Genomic DNA, 25,219 nt, shown 5'->3' with positions numbered 1-25,219 from the left:
CAGTCTAACTTTTCCACCTTTCTATTACTCATTCATGAGGTAAAGGGCTTAGGATAAACTAAGTACTATTAGTGTTAGCTATTAGTACTATTTTAGTTTATTTATTTATTTTGAGAGAGACAGAGAGCACGTGTGTGTGTGCATGCGCGCGCGAGAGAGGGAGAAAGGGAATCCCAAGTAGAACCTTGCTGTCAATGGGGAGCCCAGCACGGGTCTCAATCTCACAAACTGTGAGATCATGACCTGATCCAAAATCAAGAGTCGGATGCTTAACTGACTGAGCCACCCAGGTGCCCCTAGCTCTTGGTACTATCATCATATCCCCAAACTTGACTTTCTGTCACCATCTTGGATCCTCATCATCAAGCATCTGGATTTTTACTTCAAAGTCTTAAATCAGTTGGTTCTCATATTCAGATCCCCACGGTTAGCTCCCTGGGTCCTGACTGGCTTTGCCAAGTATGTGTGAGCAGAAGCTGGCACACCAGGCCCTGGCTAGTTAGAGGAGAAAGATTGCTGTGGTCTAGGACCACAACGAGATGTGTTCAGTCTGCTTCCAGACTCTCCCTTGATCACTTCCCATAACACGTCATGCCCCTAAACCGCACAAATCGTTATGCCACTGCCCAGGAAAAGAAAACATGTAGGCTTTAGATTTTCTATAAAATAAAGTCCACATTCCCCTGGAAGGATGAAGAGAATAAAATATGTTGGAAAAGCACCTACTTAGGATTTGTGGAGTTTTGTGTTCTACTGTACTTGCTGAGAAAAGGGAAGGAGGAGGAATAGTCTAGTGTTAGTTAAGGCTTCCAAGTCAGGTGACATGAATTCAAACGTGCCCCTCTCTAGGGGCGCCTGGGTGGCTCAGTCAGTTGAGCGTCTGACTTCCGCTCAGGTCATGATCTTGCAGTTTGTGATTTCGAGCCCGCGTCGGGCTCTGTGCTGACAGCTCGGAGCGTGGAGCCTGCTTCGGATTCTGTGTCTCCCCCTCTCTCTGCCCCTCCCCTGCTCATGCTCTGTCTCTCTCTGTCTCTCAATAATAAACGTTAAAAAAAAATTAAAAAAAAAAAAACAAAAAAAAAACCAAACGTGACCCTCCAAGTGTGATCTTGGGTAAACTGCTTCATATCTCCCTACCTCAGTTTTCTTATCTGTAGAAGGGCATAATGATACCTGCCTCACAGGATTGTAAGATAACACATACAGTGTCCTTGGGAACCAGTAAGGTTTGAATAAATGGTAGCACTTGTCGTTTGCAACATCCTGACACTTTTAGAAAGTCTTAGAAAGTCTCCTACTGAAGGGAAATTTAACACATTCTAGTTAGAGAAGACTTCTTGAAAGAAATGTCAACTGGGGGTGGGAGGGAGGGGAGGGTGGGTGATGGGTATCGAGGAGGGCACCTTTTGGGATGAGCACTGGGTGTTGTATGGAAACCAATTTGACAATAAATTTCATATATTGAAAAAAAAGAAAGAAATGTCAACTACACGGGAACTGACATACATAGGAAGGTCGCAGGCAGTGACCAAGGTGTAACGCGGTGTGGCTAGAGCCAAGGCAGAGAGCTGGGAGGGAGGGGCGGGCCTGGGGAGCAGGGCAGGGTCAGAGATGGGAACATCTTCTCTTTTTCATGATAACTACAGAGTGTTCACTACCACTCACTGCAACCAACTTTATTTCCGCAAGATAGCACATGCAAAGACCACTCCATACAACCCTCTGAAAACTAAAGCAGCACCTTTATTTTATACAAACAGTATAAAGTGTTTATTACGTAAGAGCTGTGTTTTGTTTACAATATATTATATTGCTTCAAGCCAATGCCAAAAGTCCATACATTATATTCCCTATTTTATTGTGTTTACATATATTATATTGTTAAATGCCACTGCCACAGTGTTTTTTCTTTTCTTTCTTTCTTTCTTTCTTTCTTTCTTTCTTTCTTTCTTTCTTTCTTTCTTTCTTTCTTTCTAGTGAATTCTCTGGAATCATGGTAAGGCCAAAATATATTGTGTTGAGAATTTACAAACAAGGGGAATTTTAAAAATGTGACAAATGTCTAAATACCTGACAATAACACTAGAAATGTTGTAACTTCAACACAATTAAGTGCTTCATCCAAATGCTGTGATTTATGCATTTTTGTTCCACGTATCTTCTTCAGTGTTCCCCAGCCCCTTGACACCGTGAATGCATTGCAATTTTGGAAATAATTTGCCAGCTACACAACTGAAAAGACACAGTTTTAACCTGATCCACTGACATAACATCAAATCTGTCCCAAAACACTGAAACAAGAAAATCTATGCCATCACTCTACAGACGTACTTAGAAAACTTAAAAGGAAGAGTAAATATCAGCTCAGTGATTTATAATGAAGCTAATAAAATTCAGGCCAGTTTTCTTAACTGTAATGAACATTATTTGAACATTCAACACATGAAAGGTTAACAAAGGCTATGAACTTGGTGTAACTTAAAACGTTTCAGATGTCGGAGTTCACCAGATGTAATTGGATTCAGGTGGATCCTGCCTCCCCTCGGCCTTTTTAAGTGAAGGCGTGTGCTGCCTGAGCCGGGCGCCTGCTGGCCTCAGGGCATGCATGAGGCTGGCTCCGTACCCTGTAAAATTATTCACAGCTTAAAAGAAAAGAAACTACAAAAACGGGCTCTTCAGATTCATTATTAACCATTCAAATGAAATCCATTTTCCCTTTTCATCCCAGAGTGAAAGACCACAGTCACCACAAAAAGCCACCTGAATGAAGAGATGTTACAGGTTCAGGGTCTCTGTTAAAAAAGAAACCCATTTTAGGAACCATCCAATCTGGCTTCCTTCCATTGAAGCTCTGATTCACTATATGTTTTGGCCATGCAGAAACTCTTGATCAAAGTTTGGATGAATGTGACTGAATGATTTTCTCCACCCAAGGGCTGGTAGGGATTTAGCACTGAGGTCCCCAAAGCAGGGATGCTTCTGCAGAGGATTTGATTATTTTCACTGCATTGCAAAACCAGCCTCGATTAAATTGATCCAGAACACCCCCACTGTTCATATCAATCACACAATCAAGTGTGGCTATTGCACTTACATAAAATAGGATTTGGGTAAGAAGTAAGGGCTTCTATGATACAATTTAGAGAAGGGTTACGGTTTGAACTGACTCCTTCTCAATGGGGATTTGTCAGTTTCAGTCAAGGTGGGCATCTGTGCATTTCCAGCTCACTTGTAAGTGAACTGTAACACCGAGTAACATAGCTTCGGGCCTCCCTTCCTCCTGGTTGTGAACCTCTGGAGGTGCCTGGGGCACTGACTCATTTCTACTGATTTTCTAAAACGGATCCAAGACAGCAATCACATTTTAAAAGTCTCCCACCATCTTCCTGGGCATTAGAGTCGAGTTTGGCATTCCGTTTGTTCCCTGTGGTTTTTAAATGCAAGCATGCCATTAAATAACTACTGGGAACAGAATACTTTGTTCCTGAATGTGTTTCTTTGAATTGTCAGTCTGTAGGCTAGTAGCTCATGGAACAGCCAGAACGTGAGCCAACAACGCGCTGGAGTAAATCCCTACCCTGCTGCTCTCCCCGCCACCCATGAAGCCCGAACCTCCCTGCTGGCCGGGGGTGAGCCTCAGCCGGGAAGTCTGTCTCCAGTGTCCTCCTCCCCAATAACATGTCTGGGTGCCCAGGACCTCCCAAAGTGTCACCTCGCTGGGAATCTGTTCCCAGCAGAACTCTGTGCCTCAGAGCTTCCTAGTCACCACCCCCTGGTCAAAATAAACCTCATTCTTCCAGCCCAATTCTCTAAGCTAATGTACCAAATGGCTGGGTGGCCTCTCCCAGAAAACACATTTGCATCTTAGTCAAGCACCAGGGCATCTTCTTGATGCAATGCCTTGATCTGAGGGAGCCACGTAGTCGATGACAAAATGACAACACTCTCAGCACCGGGTCTGTGAATGACGATGTCTGGGGCTGGCAGACCTGTGAGAATTGCTCACCAATGCCACCTGAGGCCTCCGATGCCACCTGAGGCCTCCTAACTTGCCTTCTTTCTGGAGGAGTGATGGGTGTATCGGCAGGAACGGGGCCCCTCTACTCTCTGGCCATCACTCTTGGTCACCAAGCCCCAAATGTGGGGTCTCAGAAGATCTTTGTAACTGAGGCCTGGGAGGTACAGTGTGTGACCTCGGCTCATCCCTAGGCCCGAGGACGTCTTGAAAGCTACTTTGATTTGGGGACAAACCTTAGGGTTTGTATCCCGAGTTAAGGGCCCCTAAACGGATTTTGCTTACTCTTTCCCAAAAGGTCTCCGGAATTGGTTAGTTTTCTACAGGTCTCTTTTAGTTCAAAAAAGCCTTCCCCCACGTATGTCCCAGTACGGGACATACCATTCAACCATTACCACCTGGGGAAAGGACTATTTTCCGGAGAAGCTGCAAGTCTTGTTAAGCTCTGCCCATCTGCAGCCAATTCAATGTACCATACAGTCAACTCAGTGAGTGAAAAAGGCTCAAATCAATGGCTTAGTGTAACCTCGACTAGACACCAACCCACCTTAAACAAACAAACAAACAAACAAACAAACGTGTATACCTGCATGTAGATGTATTAGATATACATCATAATAATATAATGTGAACATTATAAAATATGCACAAAAATCAGAGGCTTTGGATTGAGATGTATAAATATACTTACATATAACATGCTTAGATATTTTCCCTCAGCCTAGCTGATCATTTCTATACTCACTGGGCTACATGCACCACCCTCTGGACACCGTGGATCTAGGAAAACATCTGAGGTGGAAATGATCTGTTCAATTTGTGCCCATTAGTTTGGAAACCCGATATGACAGGCCCAATGTGGGCTTCTGCTATTGAAGGATGTGGTATGACCGAAGTCTTCCTTCCCTCCGAGGAAAAGTGGACAGCGGGCCCACGCTTAGGAGACTGAGTTCCAACCGCCAGATGGATGGAAGCCACGTTGTTTATTTTGTTCACTTGCTAACTGTCCCTCCCACTAGAACCTGGGCTCCGCCAGGCAGGGCATTGTCTCTCTGTTCACTGGCATCTCTCCGATGCCTGGATTCCTGCTTCCAACAGGGAAGATATCAATCAAAATGAAATAGTTGAATTTAGCCCATTTCATTTTGTGTCTAAAATGGGCCAGTGGCTTATTATCTATACAGCTAGTTCAGAAGCCTTCTTCAGAAGGCTCCCACTCACTTTTATTGCAGTGTCTTCCGTGCCAGCCTTCTTGACACTGACATTTGTTGGGTTCATGGCAAGTTCCATGTGTACCGCAGCCAGGCTCACAGACAGCTAGAATCAGAGGAGACAAAAAAGAGCGTTTCCTGAGCTTTCATTGTTCCACAGAATCACACAGCTGCTTTTCTTGCAGTTTTTTTTTTTAAATTTTTAAATTTATTTTTGAGAGAAAGAGAGAGAGAGAGAGAAAAAAAGAGACAGAGCACTTGCAAGGGAGGGGCAGAGGGAGAGAGGAGAGGGAGACACAGAATCTGAAGCAGGCTCCCGGCTCCAAGCTGTCAGCACAGAGCCTGATGTGGGGCTCGAACCCATGAGCCGCGAGATCGCGACCTGAGATCCCATTTAACCTGAGATCCCACTGCCACCCAGGCACTCCTCTTGTAGTTCTTTAGAATGTGTTAGTTTGGGTTTCATCCCCTGTTGCTTTTTATTTTCCCTAAGCCAATCTCCAGCTCTAAGTCAGTCTGGGACTTTTTGAAACAGTCCTGAAGCGCCTGTGTGTCTCAGTCGAACCTTTGATTCTTGGGATTGAGCTCGGGTCATGGGATTGAACGGTCATGGGATTGAGCCCTGTGTCAGGGTCCGTACTGAGCGTGGAGCCTAAGATTCTCTCTCTCTCTCTGCCCAGGCTCACACATGCATGCTCTCTCTCTCTCTCTCCCTCTCTCTCTCTCTCTCAAATTAAAAAAAATTAAAAAAAATTAAGTCCTGACAGAGATCTTAAACTAATCTTGATGCTTCTCATTCACAAAAGATGTTCAGTAGGACCTTGAAACTGCTGGAATGGAAGTTTATTTTCCTTAAGAAAACTCCAAATAGTTAAAAAGTTCAGTTGCTTGTGTGTGAATATGTCTGGTTTTTGTTGTTGTTGTTGTTGTTGTTGTTGTTTTTACATGCATGGATTTCATACAGTGTTTTTCTTCTAGGTAAAGGGAACATATATGTCAGTGAAGAGAGGTTAATCGTAATGCCGAGGCAACATGCAGTGGGTGAAGAAGTAATGTAGGAAGAGCTCCCCCAAGCCAGGCTGATTCTGTGTATGGATACTTACGCTTTGAACAGAGGTCTCCTTGGTAACCTTTGGAGCACTTACATTTGCTTTTCCCAATGCATTTACCTCCATTTCGGCAGGGTTGCGGGCATTTGCCTGAAACAAGAGAAGGATGCAAACAGGCAAGGAACTCAGTGCTTCGTTCAGAGGTCATCATATTTTACAAAGGAAGGGCAGGGCTTTGAGAAGATAACTGCTTTTTAAAGGCAGCGATTCCCTCTTGTTTCCGACCTACTCTGGCTTTGAGACTGAGTTTCATTCTTTGGAACAAACAGGCTAGTGTTATTACTTAGGATTTCTAACTTAGATCTTCGACGGTAAATGTGTTGCCCACACATTTATATTTCTATAAATGTATTGATATTACTTGTTTATAAACGGAATAAACTTCTGATTCATAAACACTTGTAATTTAAGATACAGTAAAAGTTAAGATACGAATTAACCTCTAAATGATCTTTCCTCAGAGCTCAGACTTTGAATGTCGCTCTTTCCGCAAGCAGGCCTGCACCTGTACCTGACAGGATCTTTCTCCGCCTAGGATTCCCCAGAGAGCAGGGCTGGCTTGCAGGCAGAGAGTGTCTTTGGTGAAGTAACCCTAGGAAACCGGGATGGGGGGACAGGGAGAATGAAAAATGGAAGGAGGGAAAGCCAACACAAAAGTATGTTTGCAGGGTGGCCATCACCGCGGCTCTATCCTGGACCAGGCTCCATCCTGCTGGGTCCTTCTGAGGAGCTGTGGAGACTGTACCCTCAAGTCACTTTTAAGAAGGGAGAGGGGAGCATTTCTTCATTGTCTCCCACTGGCCGAGGGTCACCTTATGGGATAGCTTCCTCACACTGCCAATGTGTCACTATGTGAGTGCACACTGATTTTTCAGCACTCAGAGGAGTCTCTGGGTAGAAAGCAGGAGAAGTGTGGAGCAGCTAAGACAGGATGCAACCTGAGGCGCCTGGGTGGCTCAGTCGGCTAAGCATCCGACTCTTGATTTTGGCTCAGGTCAGATCTCAAGGTTTGTGAGTTGGAGCCCCACGTTGGGCTCCTCACTGACAGCATGGAGACTGCTTGGGATTCTCTCTCCCTCTCTCTGCCCCTCCCCTGCTCTCTCTCTCTCAAAATAAACAAAATAAACTTAAAAAAAAAAAAGAGGAGGTGCAATCAGGTTATGCCTGTGCAAAACAGGTTGCCATAGCAGTAACTGGAGTAAGAGGCTGGCTGAGGACGATATGAGATAGGGCACCAAAGGGGCCCGATACCACACCTGTGCATTTTTCTGGAATGTCTTAGATCCTAATGATACATCACTCTTTCTTTGATCTTGGGACCAAATGAGAATTGCTAATGTGTTCACAGCTCTTTAGATACAGGATTTTAGAGCTGGGATAGAGCCTTAGATGTAAAAATTACATAATGATTGTCTTCTTTCTTACTCCAGAAGCTATTTATTCTCCCTCTGCAATCTAGAATTTGCCATCCTAAGGCTGAATGTTTTGAAGAAGTAGAAGGAAAAGGATTGCTCACCCGGAGCTGACTGGCGTAATGATGTTCCAAAGAGAGAAAACAGCCATTAGATTGTGGTACTGGAGGAGTTTGGATTTTTTTTTAATTGTTGTTCTTCTTATTTTCTACATTTTAGCAGAATACTCGTTACAAAAGCCTCAGCACATAAGGAGAAGAAATGAAACTTTTATCCTAAAACAACACACTTTTATTCTCTAAGTTGTTCTTTTTATGGCCAAATGAAGCTTTGAAGGAAGTGAGCTACAATATGATTTACTGGCAAGCGCTGTTTGAGACACATGAATTCCATGTGCAAATTATTTTGCTTCTCTTTTAACTTACCCGAAAGGACCTTCTTCATGTATAAATTGGTCAAAGCAGCATTTAGTGGAGACAATATAGACATAATATTGATATGTTAGAGTCTCTTGAAAACCTGGAATGCCATTATACCTACAGGTTTTTCTGACACAGGGATGTTCTAGAAACAGGCATTAAAATAACCTTAATCATAGAATACCACCTTTTCACTAACCATTAAAAATATAAAGGGTCCTTTTGGCTAGGTTTGTATACAAAGAATAGCATTTACCATGTGGTCAAGATCCCAACTCTTACCTAAAGGAAAAGAATACCGAATTCTGAATTTTCATTTGTATCAATGAAGCATCTGACCCCATCATATGCACAAAATTGGATAGCATGGTACTCTGTCATGCACTTGGGTTTTTCAAATAAACAAGATGTGGGGCAATAATTATGTGGCAGAAACGATAGTACTTATTATGAAATACTGGGGGAGCCCAAAATTCCTCACATTCAATGAAAGGTGAATTTGGTAGACAGGGATATCACAGAGAATGAGTGGCAGAGAGAGACTTTTCATTGACTCCATGGGTATTTTTATTTTCTTGGTCAGAGGGAAGGGAGAGTCCTCAGGTTCAACCACAGCCAGGAAGAAGGACATTCTCTCCTGGTTATCACACAGTCGAAATGTGACTGCAGATGGCTGTCTGAAGGCCATTCCAAATCAAATCTTATGAAGCCAAATCTTATGAATCTCACGAAGGTGTGATCGTTTTAAAATTCAGAATCCTGTAAGTGTCTTTAATATCGACTTCCTTTTCCTGAGAGTATTTTGCAAGAGATTCTATCCATTAGACAGTGGGGAAAGTGAGTCAACTTGAAAGATGACACCACATTTTTACCTAAAACAGACTAAGCATTGCCTGAAGACAAACAGATTTGACTGTTTAATCAGCGTTCTTATTATAACTAGTGGATGAGTCCAGTGAGAACAATGAGCTAGGGATTGACAAAATAAGGACATTAAACTTCCTCTGCCCATCAGGTTGCAGGATAATTTAAAACTGGAGCTCTGCTTCACATAGAAAACAGATTAAAATGGTTTATGATAAGTGTCAACAACTATCATCACTGGGTCTTAGGATTATGGGTGATTTTGAATTGTTTTATTCAGTATTCTAAATTTTTTATAAGGAAAATTTTATACAGAGGATTTTTATGATAATAAGAACCCATTAAGTTATTTAAAAAAACCATTTATAATACAGTATAAATAATCCATGTAAACTTTTTTTTAAATTTTTTTTTAACGTTTATTTATTTTTGAGACAGAGAGAGACAGAGCATGAACAGGGGAGGGGCAGAGAGAGAGGGAGACACAGAATCTGAAATGGGCTCCAGGCTCTGAGCTGTCAGCACAGAGCCCGACACGGGGCTCCAACCCACGGACCGCGAGATCATGACCTGAGCCGTAGTCGGACGCTTAACCGACTGAGCCACCCAGGCGCCCCTAAACTTTTTATCTGAAAGTTCACTGAAGATTCTTGGGATATCTATGAACCTTAAATAACAAGATAAACCAAATGTATACTATGTACATCCAGATATTTCTAACTATGATGTTGTTAGTTTATTGGCAAGAATATCTCAAATTAAGTCAAAGTGAAGTTTGAGACGATATCTGTCCTGACAGAGGTCAGGGGAAACGAAAATATAAATTACATCAGAATAGTGTATGTGTGTATATGTGTGTGTGTGTGTGTGTGTGTGTGTATACATACACACATATACATATATACATACACAGCCATATATATGTAATGGAATACTGTTCAGCAATCAAAAGGAAGTAATGATACATGCCACAATATGGATGACCCTCAAAAACATCATGCTAAGTGAAAGGAGTTGGCCATAAAAGGACATATATTGTGTGATTCTATTATATGAAATGTCCAGAATAGGAAAATCTTAAGAGACAGAAAGTAGACTGGTAGCTTCCAGTATCTTGGGGAAAGGGAAATAGGGAGTCACTGCTCATGGGTACTGGGTTTCTTCTGTGGGTGATGACATATTCTAGAATGAGACAGAAGCGATGCTGTATAATTTCATGAATATACTGAATTGCATATTTTTAAATGGTGAATTTTATGGTATGTGAATTATATCTCAATTTAAAAATAAGAATTCATAATTCAACTCTTTGTCTCTACTATACTGGAGGCACTTATCAAGTCAAGACCTATTTCCATATTTTCTTGGTTCTTATAATAGAAACAGGACACTTCCTAGAAGGGTTTGAGCATAACTTGTGATAGGGATAATCAGGAGCTTTCAAAGGCCTACATTTTGGGTGCAGTTAGGGGGGGGAGAAACAAATAGAAATCATTGTCTCTGCCAGTGGAAAGGTCGTAAACCCAAGAGCATGAAAGGGTATTTACATAAAGAGAAATGAGCCCATGAACAAAGATTCCTAAATATGATCTAACTAAGTATGTGGAGTCTGAGAGCAAGTATGGAAAAAGAAATCTGAGGGGAGTTAGTTTAGAGATATCTTTATCAGGGCAGGGTAATTAATAAGAACAGAAACCACATCCTGACAATCCATTACATGTTCTATGGAAACTTCAGAGGTATTTCGTTTGAACTCTATAAAAAAGTGGTTACTTCATCTACTACTCACTAAAGTACAGAAACTCACAAACTAGAGCTTGAAAGTCAAAATTGCAAGTCAATATTATTTAATTTTGAGCCTACTGCAACTTCAGAAACCATGGCTGTACTAATCAGCAGTATTTTACAGATATGATACAGCCGGAAATGAAAATGCCATATTCCAGAGCTTCCAGAAAAGCAGGGACACGGCACCCGTAGCAGACATGCTCATGTTCCTTTTGCTCCTTCCTGAACGGAGTGCTGGTGTCATCTCTTTTCTGGATCCTAAAGCAATCTAGGGTGCCGTTGGCTCCTTTCTGAGTGTCAGAGAGCTTCAGTGATCTGCTGAGGGTTGCAAGGCCGGCAGGGGGCAGAGCCAGGAGGATAAGCAGTTTGATATCCTGATTCTGAAAACAATGATTATCTACCACATTCCACCCTTACATTTTTCTTTCTTTGTACTGAAGCATGACAAACACATAGTGAAGGCATAACTGCGTTGATCTAAAGTTTACAGCTCAACTATTGTTTTTTTTACATAAATAAACACTCAAGTGATACTTCATCAGTCAAGATATCGAGCATTTTTGGCAGCCCATAAAGTTCCTTTCTGCCCCTGAGCACTATCCTGGTTTCTACTATCATCCATTAATTTTGCCTGTTCTTAAACTTCATAAAAATGGAATCGTGCGGTTTGCGCTTTTTTGTACCTCGTTCCTTTACTTAACATCGATGAGATGCATTCATGTTGTGTATGCTATTAGTTTGTTCTCTTTTATTGCTGCGCATCCTTTTCCCCTTTTTCTTGAACTTGTCCTTTTCTCTTAGGTGGGATACTGGGCTCAGTCTGATTCAAGAAATGTGGCAGTGAACGGCAGGGAAGAAACTCTATGCCTGCAGGTAGATAAACACATTCACCTGTCCCAAAACTCTGGTCTACATTTCCAGGCTGAAACTATGGCTCTGCACAATGAGAAGGGGACAAACTCACTAAAAAGAAGCAATGCAACATGCCAAACAACCCAAGCCCAGATGAGACGGCATCAGAGTGTTTGCTGTGAGTCATCTGAGCACCCTCTGCCCGCCCCCCGTCCCCCACCTTTAGCCTAAGTGAATGGTGGCTAAATCTAGTGAGAAGGAACCACTGGCCTGAGCCTTTAGATAAGCTCTTCATGGTCTCTGGGCTTCAGCTTCCTCACTGATTAGATGATAGGGTTGGATGGGGTTTTGAAGCTCCCCCCAGAAAAAAAGAGAATGCAGAAGGTCAATACTCACTGATTTCACACTGTTCCCCCTCTAGTCCTGGAGGGCAAATACACTTCCCAGGGTAGAAACAGGTCCCTCCATTAAAGCAGGTAGTTGAGCAGTTTGCTATCAGAATGGATAACAGGGTATTGCATTAGACAGTGGGCTAAATCTTTAAAAAAAAAAAAATCCAACTTCACTTAAATTTAGGTGATACTTCTGGGGCATCTGCTTTTTTTTTTTTTTTACATAAACACTCATGTGATACTTCATCAATCAAGGTATAGAGCATGCTTTACTTATTTAATCGAGTAAGGGGCTTTGCAAATCCAAGAATTGTAACCAATCGCTGACCCATTTGCAGATTCCAACAAGAGGAGAAAACACACATTATATATGATCCTCCCCCAGAGGCTTATATCTTGGAGAAAAAAGGCATGGTGTGTAAAATTTTTTAAAAAGCTATCTTTTTAATTTTCTTGTAAATATCTGTGCCCTTAAAAAAAGAAACACTATAAACTCCCCGAAGTATTTTTTAAGCTAAAAGAAGACGGAAAAAGGAGAAAACTTGCTTTGGAATAGATAAAAGGGAGACAGGCCATAAGTACTAGGATCTGGCAAAAAAGAAAGCAACTTTTTTCCTTTTCAGAATATGAATTCAGAGATTCATCTTATATAATAGGGATTTTTTTTTTTTAAATAATTAACTTTTATGACATTTGGAGGAAGGAGTCCTGGTATTCGGGAAAGGACAGCCTGTCAGTCCTCATGAGACCCTATAGGTGGGCAAGTGGCAGCACCCAGTTGGACAGATTATCGTGGGAGTCCAAGTAACTAGGTTTTCCAGGTAAAAGTCATACTGTTTGTGATTCATCCTAAACCCTCTCTTCATGTCAACGTCTGGAATTTCACTGCTCACTGGAACCTAAAATAGAGGGAAGACAGAAATGGGGACAAGGGAGAACAAGTATCTAAAAATAGACACGTTGGCTCATTCTATAAAGGACATTAAAATCAGAGCTTGGATTCTCAGCAATTCCAGTTATATGGCCAATTTGTTCTTGTCCTATATGGAACAGGCCAAAGTGGGCTACAGATGAACAAAAGCTGAAGGAAGCTTCCAGTAGGAAAATCAGAAAGGAGATCCAAAAGTTATGTGTATGCTTTCTTTGTGGAAAAGAAGGCCAATCAGCATGTTCTGCAAATATCATGCTTCTTAGAGGATAAAGCTTTTTGTTTAAAATCATAAGTATCTCCCATCTAAAGACAATGCTGTACTCGCTTTGGCAAAATCCAGCCTCCTGATGCACAAGGGAACAGCAGCATTTGGGTACAGAATTTAGGATTTAGGACAACCAGCTCTTTGGGCTTTCTGCTTGCTACTTGCTGCTAGTATTGTTAGGTTTGCGAGCGTGACTCTATCTCCCCATTTGTCCCTGTTTCTCCTGGGGAACTAACAAGAGAAGAGAAAACATCAGGATCAGGGTCTGCTTGGCCAGAGCTGGCTGGGCACTATCCCTTACTAACAAATAGAATGCAATGAACCTGAGAGCTTAATTGGAAGTTATGGGATAACGACAAAGCTAGTTAAAGAATCTGGCCACTCTGTTAGTATTTATATAATATTTTACAACCTTCTCTTGATAGTCAATGATTCTTGACTAGGAAAAGGAATCAGAGACACCAAGTAACTTTCACTGGGGTTGAGGGTATGCTGGGCCAGTGCTTAACTACTCATTTCCTAAAGTTTGCAACAGATGTCCCAAGAGCCAATGAAAGTTAATCTTTCATGTTTCTTCAAATACGTTGTGCAAAGGTCTAGATCCGTGCCAGTAATTAAACTGTTTTTCAGAAGCTCTATACTCCCTCCTGGATGATAAATGCATCTTTTTGTTGAGGTAGTAGAAACCACTCTTTTTTAATATTCCCCGATCTCCAGTGAGACCAAGTGGAATTTCAACAGACTTTCCAAAAGAATAATGATAATAATAATAATAATAATAATAATAATAATAAAAAGTACCAGAGTCTAACAAGTAGGGAAAATCTTTCATCTGAAAGGTAAAATATTACAAAATGTAAAACATATTGGAATACACATATGTTCCTTCAACAGTGACCATGCAGTGTTTGTGACTCTATAGCATCAGAAAAACACTGCAGTTAATTCTCCATTGTGCAAACTACACCAAGAACAGCCACATCTAAGTAAGCAGGCCTCCCAAATGGTGTCTTTAAACCTGTTCATACAGGAGTGCTTCATCCAGATCTCTGAAGGATTTGCTGTATTTCCCAACCGTTTTGTGACAAGAGGAATTTAATTTTGAATTAGCAGAGATGCTGAATGCTAAATTTAGACAAATAGTTTTGTTTTGTTTTGTTTTTACTCACTAGCTGTTCTTATCATGTCATCAGCGCTTAATCTTTGTGAATACAAACTTAGACATAGTGTTAAATCCAATACTCCAGTTTGGGATCGCTTAAAAATAAAAAGCAGAGATGGTCTCACATGCTCTCTCAATTAGCTTTGGGGCTGGGGGACCAGGGGCAATGGTTTAATTCCCATTTTAGAGACGGGAAAAGTATGACCCACAGAGAGACCAACTTTTATCAGTCTAGACACAGAGGTACTTGTGGAGGAGCAGGGACCTGAAACAGGTAGCCTGAGGGGCAACATGGTACGATAGAAGATGTGAGTTTGGGCCAAGAGACTGAAGCTCTGTAAACCTCGTTTTGCCCATCTGAGAACGAAATAGATAAAAGGTTCCACATCTCAGGAGGCTGTTGGATATAAAGTAAATTATTATTCTGACTCATGCTGAGGGATTCTTCCTTTAGCTTGTCCTTCTTTTGAAAAAATCTGTTTATTTCCATCCTTTTTTTTTTTTTTTAACGTTCATTTATTTCTGAGAGAGAGAGAGTGAGTGTGAGTGGGGGCAGGCTCTGCACGGACCGCACAGAGCCTGATGCGGGGCTTGAGCTCAGGAACAGTGAAATCATGACCTGAGTGGATGGAAGCTTAACTGGCTGAGCCACCCAGGCTCCCCTGTTCATTTCCATCTTAACTGGTGCTAACTGTATTATCACTCAAGAGACACTTCTCAAAAAGGCACATCCTCTTACTTCATGGCATATATTTATTTTAAAAAATAGCACTCCGCTCATGCAATTAGCCTTTTTGACACCAGGATAATTTCATTACATACACTTTGTATGACATTAATTTTTTTTCCCATAAAATATGTGACCTGGGCAAAACAGACAGGTATCTTGTAAAGTGTATGGATCATCCAATATTTTACAGCCAAGTTTGAACCCACTTTCTGAGAGAAAAACTGGCTACGATGCTGCATCATAGGCAGAGGGAAAACCATCTCTCAGGGATGTCATCTGTGAGCAGGTCCTTAAATTGGGGGTCAGTGGGCTTCTAGGTCAGGAAATGGGGAGCAGGCTGTTTCACTTCAGTCTTAGAAGCTCACCCATAGAATTTATTTAGGACATACCAAAACCCCATATGGCAGAGAAAGCTACGTGTTCACAAAATCCACACTCCTCTCCCATAAAGTCGTCCGTGGGAGACAGCTGTCCAGCCAGGGATGACATTTCTCCAGGCTGTATCTGGGACCAGCACTCTGGTAGGACCGTGAGGGCTCATACCTCTCCATGGAATAGATGTGGAAGTTTTGTGGATCACTTCTGGGACAGAGCTTTTTTTTTTTTTTTTTTTTTTTTTTTAAAAGAAGTGCCTACACCAGTCCCCATCTCTGCTCATTGGCTGGTTTCAGAGAGCTCCAGAGCTGTAAGGAGGACCACTGATGTCAGGTACCTAGGCCCCAGAATCACAGCATGGAGAAGGGCTTCCTGCACTGGAGCATTCTGGGAGAGAAAACAAACTTCTACTGTGTGGAACTACACTAGAATTTGGGGTTAAAGTTGTTACAGAAGCCAACAAAGTGTTACACTCTATTCACAGAGCTATTATATAGAGTGATAATATATTAAATATATTCCTTTTGACTGCACATTTAGAAAGTAAAAAGAACCTTGTTCTTAAAAAGAAACTGTTACCTTTATCACAATTGACTCCATAGAAGCCAGGTGGGCAGATGCAGAACCCAGGAGTGACACAGAGCCCGCCGTTCATACACCGTGGTGTGCAAAGGGCTAATAGAGAGAGAGCTCCGATTAAGGTCAATTGGGGTTTTGAGAAGGGCCATTTTGGGAATATCATTAATACAACAGCTCTACAATTTAGAAATTTTATTTGAGAGAGAGAGAGAGAAAGGGGCAGAGGGAGAGAGAGAATCTTACACAGGCTCCATGCTCAGCTCAAAGCCTAATGGGGGCTTGACTCAGGGCTCCATCCCATGACCCTGGGATCAAGACCTGAGCTGAAATCAAGAGTCAGACACTCAACAGACTGAGCCACACAGGCGCCCAAACAGCTCTTCATTTTTGATCTTTGTGGTTGATTCTAAAGTCTATAGAGATACAGCTTTGACATATATATATATATATATATATATATATATATATATATATATTAATTTGAGAGAGAGAGCACAAGCAGGGGAGAGGCGCAGAGGAAGATGGGGAAAGAGAGAGAGAGAGAGAGAGAAAATCTTAAGCAGACTCTACACTCAGCATGAAGCCCAATGTGGGACTCCATCCCACCCAGGATCATGACTTGAGCTAAAATCAAGAGGTGGACACTCAACCAACTGAGCCACCCAGGCACCCCACAGGCTTGCTATATTTAACATTATTTATGTGTTGCAAATCAGTTGTTTTTAACCAGTTAATAGATGAGAATTTTAGAATTGTGCCATTTCAACGCCTGATTAAAATTTGCCTAGAATCATTACTTTGACTAAGAAGTAGCCTTTTCCCCTGCCCTCTTTCCTAGATCTTCTAATTCCAAAATATATGCAAACAAGAAAAATTATGTCTCAAAGATGAAAAAGACTTTGCTTACTCTCACCAAAGAAACCCTTTGTATTTAAGCATCCTGTGGTTAATACAACATGCTTGTTTAACTCTTTCATAGAATAGTAATTTTACTGAGATAGATATATTTACAGTACAAATAATTTTCTTTCTTTTTTTTTTTTTTTGGTCTTATAGCAACTTCATAACTCAGGTATACACTTAATTGTGAATCAAGGTACTTTTTATTACAGTAGACACTGTCAAATCAGTCATTATATTAGCTTGTTAAACCCAATTTAAGTGGAGGAGAACTTTCTTAAGATTATGCCAAAGTATATAATAGTGAATTAAGGATGGCGGGGGAGTGGCCACAAAGAATGCAGACACGCTGCTAAGGTTCTCTGCCCCTGTCACCATATATCGGATTTAACAGAAAGCCACTCCTAGAAGTACTTTCCATTTGCTCTTCTGTGGCTTTTTAAAGATTTTACCAATCCTTATGCTATGACCAGAAAAATAATTTCGATTTTTCTGAATGTGTTAAAAAAGCACATGTGGGGCTCTGGTGTGACGCCCATTTCATTAGCAAGCAAGTGGGGGTGGTTGGGTTCTGTCCGTTCTGTACCTTTCTCGCAGTGAGGGCCATAGAATCCATCAGGACACTCACAGATGCGTCTTTCATTACAAAAGCCTCCATTTCGGCACCCTCCTGGGCATTCGGCTTCACCAAAGAGAAACAAGGTTACACCCCTTGAAACTGTGTTGGGGGAATTAACTGCGGGCATGAAGAGGCTAGTGCTGATGTTCCCCCCTGTGCACTGATTATCATAATCTACTGAATACTGATAACTTCTACCTCATTCTCTCTGTACCACTTGTCCTTCACTAAATCCTCATCAAAGTAAGATTTTGTTTCTCTCAATCCCACTTACAATAGCGGGGGGCTCATGGAGGAAGGCAAAGCAAGCGTTATTCTGCCTTCGTCCCCACCTATCAATCTATTGTACCTTCTTAGATTCACCCTGAGATAAAATGAATGGAATTGCCCACGATATTCACTTTCAGAGGGCAGAATGACCTTTTGGTACTTCTTTATTGACTTATGTTTTTAAAGTACGCTTCGCGCCCAGCATGGAGCCCAACGTGGGGCTTGAACTGTCAACTCTGAGATCAAGACTTGAGCTGAGATTAAGAGTTGGATGCTTAACCGACTAAGCCACCCAGACATCCCTTGGTACATCTTTAGAGTACTGAAAGCCTCTTGAGCTTAAGTTCTGTGCTGGAAAAGCTTGTATTAGGATGGGAAAAAAAATCTAGGCCTTCATGCTTAAGTGGGTATCAGGGTGAGGTGCCTATGCCTAGCAGAGATTGCTGGTGTGATGGTGGCACTCTGTGCTCTGGAGAAGTCAGCCGCACCAAGCTTGTGGCAGTTGTGGCAGATAAGAGTTGTATTGCCTTGACAAGGGGTAGTTGCTGGTAATGACTGGTGATCTTGCTATGAGACTGGGGACTCCCAAAGATTATGCTGGAAGAGGGGAAGGAGAGAAGTAGAAGAGAGGGCTTTTGAAGGGGTATTGGAGTTCCCAAAATTGTGAGTGGGATCATAGCAGAGAAAGTCTGTCTTAGTACTATACTGGACCCCGTGGTTACCAGCCTCCTGCCATTAGTGTGGTTATAATTATACCAAAAAATTATCCTCTTCCTTCCTTCCCTCCCTCCCTTTCTTTCTTTTTCTTTTCTTTTCTTTTCTTTCTTTCTTCCTTTCTTTCTTTCTTCCTTTCTTCCTTCCTTCCTTCCTTTCCTTCCCTTCTTCCCCTCCCTTTCCTCCTTCCTTCTTTCTTCCCCATCTCTCTCCTTCCTTCCTCCCTCCCTTCCTTCCTTCTTTCTTTCTTTCTTTCTTTCTTTCTTTCTTTCTTTCTTTCTTTCTTTCTTTCTTTCTTTCTTTCTTTCTTTCCCCATCACACCTGCAAGTTTTATGAGCCTTTTCTTGATGATCACTGATTACCTTGTTGACATGTTTTAAAGAAGATAGCATTTTGAGGCGTCTGTAGGATGGTGTTGCCTTCAGAATTCATTACAATCACATTCACTTCAAAAGCTGCCACTCCATCTTGTTTTCCAAGACATGGGAAACCAACCTGAACAACTAAAGAAAAAGCAAGTATAGAGAAACAGTTTATTTAGTTGATTCCAGTTATATAGACATCTTGGTAGGAGAGACAAAGAACAAAGCAAACGTGTTCCTATTTCATTATTTCATATTCTTGTATCTACATCACAGTAGAGACTGTATTTTGATTGTATGAGCATTCTCCAAAGAATTTATACATCATGCTGGGTGGAGAAAGAATGAATAATGCATTAATATGTACCTTACTGATATGGAATTGGGGATATTTTGTTCCTAGTCTGGGCTTGTACTATCTTGAAAAAGAGATTTTCTCTAAAAATTAAAGGTGCAAATAGGCAGCACAGATTGATGCCAGGAAGAAACTTGTGGGCATCTTTACCAGCCTCCATATAATCCAAAAAAGAGCTTTAAAAACAGTATTCCAGAATTTTTAAAATAAAGCCCCATATAGGCACGAGCTTTAGTTTCAAGCTCGGTGTGCTTGAAAGTGACAAAATATATTCTTTGGAAATATCCTACAACGCAGACTAGACTCCAGTTATTGGATTGAGTTAGTGAAGCTAATATTTCCTTAGGCTAATATTAAAATGTGTCCATATCTTGGGATCTAGAAGAGAGTTTGGTGTGATGAAATAATCTCACAAACTTATACCTAATAATTTAGGTTCATAAAAATGAGCCATTTGCTTTTTGGGAGTATAATGATCACTTGGGGTGTATCATTTTGACTTAGCAAATGAGTGGCGGCCAAAGATGACGGTGTACTGAGAGGGCAAGGAGGGCACCAATTGTGGAGTGCCCACAAGTAAGTGGGTGGAAACTGGATCAAGTCATTGGCTAAGAGACTGACTGTGTAAATTTCTAAAATCCACTGGCTTATCATAACATATCCACTGGACGAGGGTGATTTAATTGATCCATTAGACTCTAGTTCTTCCTTATATATAGGAAGAAATATTGCTATAAATATACGTTTGAAATTTTACTTCCTTTTGTTTCCAGATAGCAGCTTATGGTTACTGCCAAGCTTGGGGAAATCATACCAAACCAAGAAAAATCCTTTCCCTGTAGAGTTTTCATAAAACTTTCCCCTAGATGTATAAGAAGACATGAGCTGGAAATTGGCTTGCTCTCCCATAAGGCACTGCACACAAGCTGGCCATATAATCTTATTAGTGTGCTTGGCAATCAAAAGCCCCTCGTAAGGCTTTGCCACCGTCAGTGTTTATTACTGTGCCTTTCTCAAAATAACATGGATTCCCAGTTCTCTTGAATCTGGAGATCTGACCATTGCAAACTAATCTGTTAAATGGTAAAAAGGAAATAGGGGCATTTTAATAGACATAAAAAGAGAGAGAAAAGCAAAATTGTGCCTGCAGTTCTAAAGTAAAATTGTCCCCGCTGAAAGCCTTGGTTTAAGGAAATCTTATACATGAAAATGCCAATTTACAAAACACAAAAATCCATTGTAGGGATTTCCATTTCAAAAAGAAGCAAAAGAGCTGGCAATTTCTTTCAATTGTTACTCTTCCAATGCATTTTCATTGTGTTCAATTCTAAAATTTCGTTAACCTTTCTCATGAATTTTTCACACGAATGGGTAGGCCAATAATTGCCCTCAGACACAAACAGAGAGAAGAAACTGAAAGGATTGTTAAAGATAAAACTTTTAGAATTTTCTCCCCACATGTTGTCATCCAAACTATTATTTTCCAGGTGCGTCTTTTTCCTGGACCTTTTTCAAGCCTCCACTTTGCAGCCCACTTAATTCTTTAAAAAAGGCGCTTCACTTTTATTTTAGCTCTCAGAATCTTGGCATGGAAGAGAAGATCCTTGTAAGTAAATTCATCTTCATTTCTGTTTATCAGCATTGTCAAATTTATTTTTTTAATTGTTTTTAATTAAAAAAATTTTTTTAATGCTTTTATTTTTGAGAGAGAGACAGAGTGCGAGCTGGGGAGGGGCAGAAAGAGGGAGGGAGACACAGAATCCGAAGCAGGCCCCAGGCTCTGAGCTGTCAGCACAGAGCCTGACATGGGGCTCGAACTCGTGAACCACAAGATCATAACCTGGGCCGAAGTTGGACACTCAAGCGACTGAGCCACCCAAGTGCCCCATCATTGTCAAATTTCAAAACACACTTTGGATATTAAATATCAAAAATGCCTTATTATATGTATGGAAAGTTCAGTTAAAAATAATTACTTGCTTGCTCTTTCCGCCATCTTGGAACCCGTGGAGGCCTGCTGGGAACAGGACTCCTGAAACGACAAATATGTCTGGAAGGCTGTGGTACAAAGCCATTTTTGCTGGCTATAAGCGGGGTCTCCGGACCCAGAGGGAGCACACAGCTCTTCTTAAAATTGAAGGTGTTTATGCTCGAGATGAAACTGAATTCTGTCTAGGCAAGAGATGTGCTCATGTGTACAAAGCAAAGAACAACACAGTGACTCCTGGTGACAAACCGAATAAAACCAGAGTAATCTGGGGAAAAGTAACTCGTGCTCATGGAAATGGTGGCATGGTTTGTGCCAAATTCCGAAGCAACGTTCCTGCTAAAGCCATTGGCCACAGAATCTGTGTGATGCTGTACCCCTCAAGGATTTGAACTAACTGAAAAGTAAATACATAAAGGTGTAGATTTGTTCTCTTGTAAAAAAACCAAATTACTTGCTTGCACATATTTTCAAATGTGCTAAAAGCAAACCATTTATAAATATGTTTAAATTATGACATTCACAGGCTCCAGTCATCAGGGGGAGGATCTAGAAGGTCTGGAGTGCTCACATAAAAGTGTGCGATCTGCTAACGTGACCTCTGAGTCAATGAAAAGTAAAGAAATATGCAGAGGTTTCCCTGGCCTGTGGTCATCTTAAAACTATGGTTCTGAACAATCCCAGGAAAGAGAACCAAGGATGCAAAATCCCATAGAAGTTCCACAAGGAAAACACAAGTAACTTTCTTTTGAGTCTTCAAGATGAATTTTTCTCTTTAAGCGGTTAATTGCAAATTTGAGTCAAGATACAGTTTATCCATTTAACAAATATTGAGCATTTACTAATGTGCCAGCCACTATTCCAAGCACTGGGGATACTTTAGAGAACAGGACAAATAAAACCTCCTCCCTTTTGTGACATTTACGTTTCAGGGACTTGGTCTGAAGACAGTTTGTGAGAGTAACATTTTAATCACCTAAAAATCCAGAAAAAGAAACACTAAACATTTAAAGCCAGAGACTTAAATTGGAATTGAAAGTAGTTTCAGTGTTTGTTTTGGGTCTGCAACTACTGGATTCTTTGGGTATTGACCTTTATCATCTAATTTCAATTTGCCTGTATTTTAACTTCACAACAGATGCATAAATGTCTTCTGCATAAATATTGCCGAATGCTTAAAATAAGGATCTGAGAGAGAACTGCACTTGCTATGACCGAATGATTTAGGGTGGGTTTAAATCCTTTGGGCCTCAATTTCCTTATTTGGCAGTAAGACTAATATGATTTTTTTTTAATTTTTTAACATTTATTCATTTTTGAGAGACAGAATGTGAGTGGGGGAGGGGCAGAGACAGTAAGAGAACTGTATCTTATTTGTTTTTGTAAATTCAGCACTTGGCATACTGTCTGTCACAGGCTAGGCACTGGCAGACACAAAGACCTTGTAGGAGACACATCCCTGTACCTTATACACACAGGCACACACTTCTACATAAATAGAACTTCACCACAGACAGTGGGAGACACGGAGAAGAAGACATTAACGGCGTGCATGCAGAAAAACACACACAAAGAAAAAGAGATCTCTAAGGCAGAAAAAGCAGACTCTACATCCAAAGAATAATAGAAATGTAAAAGTTACGTTGTGTTTTTGCAACAACAAGCATAGGAGTAGAAAGCTACTTTTACCAAAAGTTAGATGAGATCCGTCCAGATGTGAATTTCAGCACATCTGTATAATGAAACCGAGGTAAATTAAAACAACTCAGAACAACTAAAGCAGACTGAACATAACTCACGTGGCATCCAAGTACACCCTTGATGTGCAACTGATTGATTGCACGTAAACTAACTCTCACACAGAAGTAAACAGCAAACGCATTCTGATTGCATGCTTCTCCCACACTCAGAGGAGTATGGCGCTCACACGCCCTCAGCCTCCGGTCAGTCAGGGGAGCCGCTGCCCATACAAGGGAAGAGACGAGAGCGGGCGAGAGCTTATCCTCAGCCCCACACGACCACAGACTGATACGCGACCACACAAATAGTCATCAGTGTGGGCCAAGCGGTGCTGACAGCCATTCATCCTCTCACTGAATACTGAGCACCTTCCCTGGCTTCACGTTCTGCTAAAGACTGGGGTCACTGAGAAGATGGTCCCTCCAGCATTAGCACTTATTCCAAAATGTCTAGACATGGAATTCCTGGAAGTCTTGGGTGAGAAACAGGCCTGCTCTGTTGGTTTCATGGTATGACAGAAACAGTTTTCAAAGAGGCAGAGCCTTGGCTTTATGGAAACTGTTTTTGGTTATCCAATTTTACTGAACCAGCCTGCAGTTTGTATTTCCTGTTTTTGTTTTCTTCAGATGCCAGAAGGCAGGCACTTCGTAACTGTTAAAGATCAAGAGTTTTCTTTTCCATGCAATGTTCAGGCATAGAGGAGTCTGGGGGATAAAAGAACAACTTAGCAGCTTGAGGGTATAAAATAGACCAGTAGAATAATGACTACTACCTGGATGTTTAGGAGCAAAGACACACTGATCTGGTTACTTTTTAATAATTCAAGGTACCCTTACTGCTCCTACTGTGGGGACTGAGCTAATAAGGCTAATGAATAACTGTCCTTCAATGGGCTAAAATTCCCATAAACTTAGTGCACCTGCATTTCTGCAAACAAATCCTACATCTGCCTTTAAAACCTTATGTATGTGGGGGTGGGGTTGTATATGCGGTGTATCTGTGTTTATATGTGTGTGTGTGTGTGTGTGTGTGTGCACGCGCGTGAGTCACAAGTCACCTCGCATAAGTCACCTCGTCCCAGAAAAAGGTTTATTCTTTTTCGTCCCACCTTTTCCAAAGCATCATTCACTTTCCCCCCTAAATTTTATTATTTATAAGGATTCTAGATTATTAGAAATTAAAGTTTTACCTAAGCGTGGAGTATTAAAATATTCCCACATCATATATTCAAATTGTGGTTGTTTCAATATCCTAAGAAGTAGAAATTTAGTAAGCTTTTTTTTACTAGACACTATAATGAACAAAACTGGGAAGAATTAGGATACAAGCATGAAATTGGAAATCCAGAGACGGAAGATTTATTGGATGTTGCGCAGGTGTAACTGTAATTAATGAATACGTTCTGAGTGCTCTACAAATGAGCCTGTATTCTTCTGATAATCAGGAAACAACAAAGGAAAAATGTTTAAATATAAAATGGCATTTGAGAGATATATTATGTATTTGTTTCATTCGTGAGTGCTTCTAAAAAGAAAGACTAAAACCTATGATCAAGAAAATTGTATACAAAAAAAATCATCTTTGACTAGAAAGAAACAGCAGGAGATGTGGCACGAGGCTGAGTAATGGCCATACTCGAAGAACGCCCTTGTCTCTGTGCAGTAATATGCGACAGCAGTAGCGATGTCATCTGCCTGGAATAGCGATATCCATGTATCTGGAATGGGATAGCCTTATCCTTGGGGCTACAAATCTCAGGTGAGTTTATCTCCAGAATCCAAGTCCTCGTTCCTTCACAGGAGATTCCCAGAACTCCAAACCCATCTAGATTGGAGGTAAATACTCTGGGAGGACTGCTGGTTATACCAACAGCACCGGGATGACCCAAGAGAAACTCAGATTCACACTCTTGCTGTCTCCACCCACCTTGGTACCTATGGCAGGAAATTGGAAAAACTCTGCTTATTTAGTCCCCAACTCTTCCAATGCTGGGATGTGATCCTAGAGATCCACTGGAAGTAGTTGATAACCGCAACCTGAAAATGGACTTTATAAGGGTATCCGATTCCCTAATTATTGCATAGATTTATATTAGCCCTTAATGAGATTTTTATTTGATATCAAAGATAATCTAACTTTCCTCTAGAAAAATAAGACTATAGGACAG

The 25,219-nt window shown here is 41.1% G+C and overlaps 2 protein-coding genes across 4 annotated transcripts in view; one reads left to right on the top strand and one right to left on the bottom strand.

Annotated features, from left to right (window-relative positions):
- Nucleotides 1-1,723: 1,723 nt before the first annotated feature.
- WIF1 (WNT inhibitory factor 1) overlaps nucleotides 1,724-25,219 on the bottom strand; it is a 68,679-nt gene continuing 45,183 nt past the window's right edge. The window contains exons 4-10 of one of the 3 annotated variants that reach the window (XM_058742125.1): nucleotides 18,971-19,111; nucleotides 17,591-17,686; nucleotides 16,105-16,200; nucleotides 12,067-12,162; nucleotides 6,330-6,425; nucleotides 5,237-5,332; nucleotides 1,724-2,624 (exon numbers count right to left, since the gene is read on the bottom strand). In XM_058742125.1, coding sequence (XP_058598108.1) covers nucleotides 2,503-2,624; nucleotides 5,237-5,332; nucleotides 6,330-6,425; nucleotides 12,067-12,162; nucleotides 16,105-16,200; nucleotides 17,591-17,686; nucleotides 18,971-19,111 — 743 coding nt within the window. In that variant the 3' untranslated portion in view covers nucleotides 1,724-2,502. Of the gene's footprint in view, nucleotides 2,625-5,236; nucleotides 5,333-6,329; nucleotides 6,426-9,900; nucleotides 11,199-12,066; nucleotides 12,163-16,104; nucleotides 16,201-17,590; nucleotides 17,687-18,970; nucleotides 19,112-25,219 lie in introns of those variants that run through there. The other 2 variants (XM_058742126.1, XM_058742127.1) reach the window with 2 other exon arrangements.
- On the top strand, nucleotides 21,321-21,757 carry LOC131519271 (large ribosomal subunit protein eL33-like). Its single transcript, XM_058742128.1, has one exon. It carries the CDS (start codon nucleotides 21,372-21,374, stop codon nucleotides 21,702-21,704), a length of 333 nt encoding a protein of 110 aa, XP_058598111.1. The 5' UTR covers nucleotides 21,321-21,371; the 3' UTR covers nucleotides 21,705-21,757.

The sequence above is a fragment of the Neofelis nebulosa genome, chromosome 8 (genome assembly GCF_028018385.1).
Source record: "Neofelis nebulosa isolate mNeoNeb1 chromosome 8, mNeoNeb1.pri, whole genome shotgun sequence".
NCBI lineage: Eukaryota > Metazoa > Chordata > Mammalia > Carnivora > Felidae > Neofelis > Neofelis nebulosa.
The sequence above is the reverse complement of the archived record's forward strand: the minus strand, read 5'-3'. Positions and strand labels throughout refer to the sequence as shown.